Consider the following 6,334-nt stretch of genomic DNA (forward strand, 5'->3'; position numbering starts at 1 on the left):
TTAATTTCTTTCATGACTTTTTTGAGGAGACTCATGTCGCGCACGATGTCCTCACATTGAAGGGAAAAATAAAAACATTTTTCCTCATAAAATGCTATTCTTGCGCATTCACCTCAGATAAACTGTTGGTGTAAAGCAAGGGCGTAGGTTTGATTTGAACTTTGGTAGGGACACTATTGGTCTGGTGTCATTGGTGCTATGCAATATGCATGCCCTTTTTTATGCTCGATGTGAGCATCCGTACTGATAAGAGGAATTCATTGTTAAAAGAGAAAAGCAACATTTTGCTCCATTAATAAAAATGTTATAAGCTCTACACTCGATGCTGCTTAGATGTTTGAAGTATCACCGGCTCTGAAGAATGTGGAATCAGGACTTTTTTCCACTTTGAAAATGGTTTCATTTGAACGACTAAGAGAGAAGGTAAATACAGTATTTTCTTTTGAAGATATAGAATTGTGCAGAGTTAAACACCACTCTAATATTTGTACCTACTATGCTCTCTCTGTATCAAGCAAAATAATACATTCATTAAAATATTAACTTCACTATAAAAGTTGAACATCTGGGCTGTAGTTACTCTGTGTAGCCAATATCATGTATTTCATCTGGGGCTGAAAAAAATGAATCATATTAATTGATTATTTTAATAATCGTCAACTAATTTAGTATGTGATTCATCATTAACTGGAGTATAGAGACTTTAAAACATACAGTAATATAAAAGTAAAATGTGCCTTTCCCCACAGAGCAATTAGATCAGTTATCATATCAAAATTGTAAAAATAAAAACAAAAAAATAAAAACAGTAATATCAACTTAATATCGGTAAAAAGGAAACCCTCACATTTTCTCTTTTAGTTGGCTGTGGCTAAGAATCAGAAATGTTGATGGCTTACAGCCTTTATTTGCCCATTTTTCCAGCAGTCTTCAGAACTCCTGGCTGACTCAGAATATTTCGTTTTATAAAAGAAAAAAAAAAGGTTTTTGTTTTTTAGTGTACATGATATTCATTTTTTTTATTGAGACTAGTTTTGTAGCCTAATATTAATTGTAGTAACCGCTGCATTCTAGTGTGAATAAATTTTCAATGTTGTGCTCCAAGCACACGCGGACTAGAAAACAGCCAATCAGAGAGAGAGAAGGCGGAACTTAAGGCAGAACAACCAATGAGAGTGGAGTTAAACAGCGCAGCACAGTTCCATGCGCTGCTACATGAAAGGGACAGGAGAGACCAGGCAGAGGAGCTGCAAGAGGAAAAGAAGCCACTGCTGCAACAACTACTGCTGTAAATTATAAACACGTTGCTCACATCCAATTATTGGTCGGGACAATTAGGTCGGTTCAAAATTTTGGTAGGGACATGTCCCTATGGTCCCTATGCAAACCTACGCCCATGGTGTAAAGACTTTGACGCTCAGGTGCCTCTGCTGGGACTTCTCCGGACTCCCTGATTGGCCGGTGCGCTGTGCTGATGTCACCGCCTGCCTCGCGGATCCGGCCCGGTGCAGCATCAGGCTCAGATCCGCGCTGCAGCTCCGGATGGAGTTGACGCGCGATGGGATACCAGGGACCGGTTTTTGAGGTCAGCTGCTCCGCGCTGCCTGGATGAACTGGGACCGTGCGGGCTCACAGTGCATCAGCCCGTCATGGGGGACGGCGGTGCGTCTTCTCAGCTGAACCTCCAAAACGGCACCGGGGAGGCGTCCGATGCGCACGGCTCTGTCGCGGCCGCGTCCGAGCACTGGATGGCCGGGATGAGCCTGCTGATGAGTCTGATCGTCCTGTCCATCGTGTTTGGGAACATCCTGGTGATCGTGGCCATAGCGAGGACGCAGAGGCTCCAGACGCTCACCAATGTGTTCATCGTGTCTCTGGCGAGCGCGGACCTCATCATGGGACTGCTGGTGGTGCCATTCGGCGCAGCGCTGGAGGTGCGCGGTTTTTGGATATACGGCTCGTTCTTCTGCGAGTTCTGGATCTCCGTGGACGTGCTCTGCGTCACCGCGAGTATAGAGACTCTGTGCGTAATCGCCATAGACAGGTATGTGGCCATTACCTCACCTTTCCGCTACCAGAGCTTATTAACTAAAGCCCGGGCCAGGGCGGTGGTGTGCGTAGTTTGGGGCATTTCCGGGCTGGTCTCCTTCCTCCCCATCCTCATGCACTGGTCCCGCGACAATGTGGACACAGACTGCTATGATGACCCCCACTGCTGCGACTTTGTGACCAACAGGGCTTATGCCATCTCCTCATCCATCATTTCCTTCTACATTCCTCTCCTGGTTATGATTTTTGTTTACGCACGGGTGTACAGAGAGGCCAAACTACAGCTGAGGAAGATCGACAAGTGTGAGGGGAGGTTTCACAACACCCTGACAGGACTGACCTCCAAGTGCAAGAAGAGGCCGTCCAAGATCCTGGCGCTCAGGGAGCAAAAGGCGCTTAAGACTCTGGGCATCATCATGGGGACCTTCACTCTGTGCTGGCTGCCGTTCTTCATCGTCAACGTGGTGCGCGTCTTTTGCGCGGAGATGGTGGACAAGGACCTGTTCGTGTTCCTGAACTGGTTGGGCTACGTGAACTCTGCCTTCAACCCCATCATCTATTGCCGGAGTCCAGATTTCAGGAAGGCTTTTAAAAGGCTGCTGTGCTGCCCGCGGCAGGCGGACCGCCGGCTGCACATCAGCTCCTGCGACCTGTCGCGGTGCTCCGGCGGCTTTGTGTCCGCGCTGGAGCCCGGCACGCTGGAGATGTGGTCGGATTGCGCAGCGTTGGATAAACAGCGACAGCAGCCTGATGGGGACCGGGAAGCTGGCTCACTCTGAGTCCCAGATGTGAAGGAAAAGAGATTATATATAGAAAAAACTAATTGTGGTGAAAAAACAGAAAAACCTACATGTGGAAGTTAAAATAATACAAAACGCATCCAAATCAAGACTTGGACAGGTATGCGAAGTTTTCTTTAAGATAGTTATTTAAAAAACAATACATAAAGCTACAAAAAGAAGTTTTGAAACGCATATAGAACAACACATTTTATTACAAAATAACCTAATTAAAGTATGAGAAAGAAAGCGAATGTCCTTTAAGGTAATTAAATACAAGGAAAATATGTTTTTTTTACTCATAAAGTGTTAGAAAAACAATCGGATTTATATATTTCTAAAATGATATCACTTTTTTGAAATGCAAACAGAGCAGTTCCAAGGAATAGCTACACTGGAAAAAGTATAACCTTTCTCAAAAAAAAAAAAAAAAAAGAATGATGTCCAGATATCGCATCTAAAATAATTTACTTCACAGAATCTGAATTTAATCGCTTGTTATGACCTGATTATATTATGTTGATGTAAACAATAATACTGCACTTATCACAACTTAAAATCTTTGCCCTGTTCCAAATGATTTTCTGAACATTTCAGTTAATGAAACAAACCAATATATTGACATTGGACCAACCTAATATAGTTACTTTTAACTAAATTAACAAGAATTTAGACAAGCCAATTAACCTAACAATCATGTTTTTGGATTGTGGGAGGAAGCTGGAGTACCTGGAGAGAACCCACGCATGCTCAGGGAGAACATGCATACTCCATGCAGAAAGATCCTGGATCACTTGGCTGTGACTGCATGCAAAGCGCAGTTGACATTTGATTCACACACAAAAAAATTACCTGCAGGCCATAAATATATACATATTGAGAGAAATCAAAAACTTTGTGTTGGGTCTTTCTACATGTATTTAGTTAAGGTTAAATCAAACTTGATGTCTCAAAATACAAAAAGAATGATTTACATAATCAAATCAATAATTTTATCCAGTTTAGAGTGAAAAGCATTAATTTGAATGAACAGTTACATGTTACACTTTTTTCAGTGTAACTGGTGGTTTATTTTATCAAGAGTTCTCACCCTCATGTATTCTATTCATATAAATAAATATTCTTCTCCGATAATCAGGATTATAATGGTGGAGGTGCTGATAATGAAGCTCTGATGGGTTTTAAAGCAATCCCTCATGGTGATGCTTGTGATCAGAGCTGGCCTGAGGCAGAAGCAAACTAAGCTGCTGCTGTTTGGGGCTCCAGGCCAGATGGGGGGCCCCCAGGTATCATCATAGAGAATCAGCAATAGTTCTAGTTAGATGTTATTACTTGCAAAATATCCAGAAAATTGAGTTCAAAATGTTTGATATAACGATTAAAGTTTCTTTAAAACAAATCTTATTTTTTAGGTTTATTTCATTTTCTAATACAATAGGTAAATGTAATTATTTGGACTCGCTCACACTTTGGTTGGCTCTGTGTTGCACTTTACAGGGCTGGCTCTTGGTATAACCTGGTTTTGTGATTTGGGGCCCCATGCTAGTCTTCTTGCCCCAAGAGAAATTGAATTCTGATACTTAAGTTGCATGAATGCAAAAGAAAAACTTAATAGAAACTCTAATCTAATTCAATAAAGACATTCAAAATTAGCTTTTCTTGTTCAATTAATTTTAACCAGAACTGTCACACTCTGATACAGAGACAGTAAGTTTGTAGTTCAAGAAGACAAGGAACATTCATCAAAATGTGTTTTGTTTTTTTCTTATGTTGAAATGATAAGAAAACAATGACTACAACACAAAAACCTTGCAGATTCTGTGTGCAGTTGCGTAGCAACTTCTTACATTTTGTAGAGATTTACTCAACAAGTAAAACATTTACTCATTTAAACCAATCTGAAACATCTACAAATATAATTTGGATTTATTTGTTTTAATGACCACCTGTTTTTTTTGTTTTTGTTTTTTTTTTTTGCTTTTTTATAAAAGCAATGATCAATCAGCCAGAAATCAGAACTAGCTGGTTTTTGCTTGATTGGTTCCAATTGTAATACATATACAAAATATGAAAAAAATTCAAACTGTTTTTCAGTAAATCTATGAAAACCAAAGGCCTCCCACTAGTTTGGATATATAAACAAATCACTCGACAGCCTGCAGTTTGCTGTGTGTGTTTTTGGTTTAACAAGGAGTCAGATAAAGGTTTGGGATCTAAAGAAAAATCAGCGATTGGTCAAAGGATCAGTGCAGCTTTAACATTTACTTAAATAACTGCCATCTGTACCCCAGACATTCCATCTATAAAATGATCAACTTTATAGTTAATGTAACAATTATTGCTTGTTTCTGAGATGGGCAAATATTTTATGTCCAGTTGTAAAACTGTAAAGAAATCAAGTAATAGCAGCTATTTTTTCATGGTTGTTTTTCATCAGGCTTCATTTATCTCCCCTTCCCTTATTTCACTATAATATCCACCATTTGAAACAGTTTTAACAGCAGATAAATAATTACCATACTAAAATGTATCATGCATCTTAAAAATAAATGTAAAATCTGATTGTTAGATTTGTATACTGGCATATCAATCAGATATTTGCTAATTGAATTATATGAGTATTGTGAAAGACTGATATCGATATTTTCATCGAAACGAATCATGTAACATCCAATCATACTGAAGCTGGTGATTTACACCCATACTATCAGAAAAAGTTAAATAACAATAAGTGAAAAGTTTTTTTAACCTAATGACCAGCGTTGAGTCATTGACTTTGCAGCAATCCCTCCTCCAGAGCAATAGCGGATGTTTTTTCAAAGTTTTTTCTTGGAGGAATTTTAACAGAAAAAATAATATTGATGGTAATGATAAATTCTGCTACAAAAGAAACAGCTGAGACTACGGCCGAAACAGTTAAATCGCATTAATCGGTTATTGAAATAACGGTGAACTAATTTAGTAATCGATTAATCATTAACTGGAGTATAAAGACTGTAAAACATGCCTTTAGCTGACAGAACAACCCACTTAGAGTACTTATACCAAAGTTGCAAAAAAATATAAATATTTTGCATTTAAGAGAAATCTTTTTCATCTGTCAATATCCTCTATCCAAAACCACTCAAGTGGAAAAGTTGTAGTTTCAACTGGTTTAATTTCGTAAAAAGTCTTCTTTAAGGAACCTGTGGCTATCCGATTTATTCGAAAAAATAATCAACAGATTAATCGATTTGAAAAATAATAGTTCCAGCCACTTAAAAAGAGGTAATTGTGTGATTTAAAGCAAATTTCAGTAGGTCAGTTTGTTTTTTTGCTATACAGTATGTAATCAATCTAATCTGTTGCAGTTGACTTTCTATGTTAAACTGGTGAAACGGTTGAGGTTGTGGATAATCTAGTAAACCAAAGGGAGAAGCAGAGTAACAAATATTTGGAAATCATTATTATTGGAAATTTTTTTTATTACATCTAAACTAAAAGAACTAAAAGACTAAGCATATGGA

At 38.8% G+C, this 6,334-nt stretch overlaps 1 protein-coding gene across 1 annotated transcript; it reads left to right on the forward strand.

Annotated features, from left to right (window-relative positions):
• The first annotated feature begins 1,481 nt into the window (after positions 1-1,481).
• Positions 1,482-5,943, forward strand: adrb1 (adrenoceptor beta 1). The gene is given in 2 exon segments (XM_038280559.1): positions 1,482-2,786; positions 2,788-5,943. Coding segments are annotated over 2 exon segments (1,191 nt in total). The 5' UTR covers positions 1,482-1,649; the 3' UTR covers positions 2,842-5,943.
• Positions 5,944-6,334: the final 391 nt, after the last annotated feature.

This window comes from Cyprinodon tularosa, unplaced genomic scaffold (genome assembly GCF_016077235.1).
Source record: "Cyprinodon tularosa strain WSP-4 unplaced genomic scaffold, ASM1607723v1 ctg161, whole genome shotgun sequence".
In the NCBI taxonomy this organism is placed as follows: domain Eukaryota; kingdom Metazoa; phylum Chordata; class Actinopteri; order Cyprinodontiformes; family Cyprinodontidae; genus Cyprinodon; species Cyprinodon tularosa.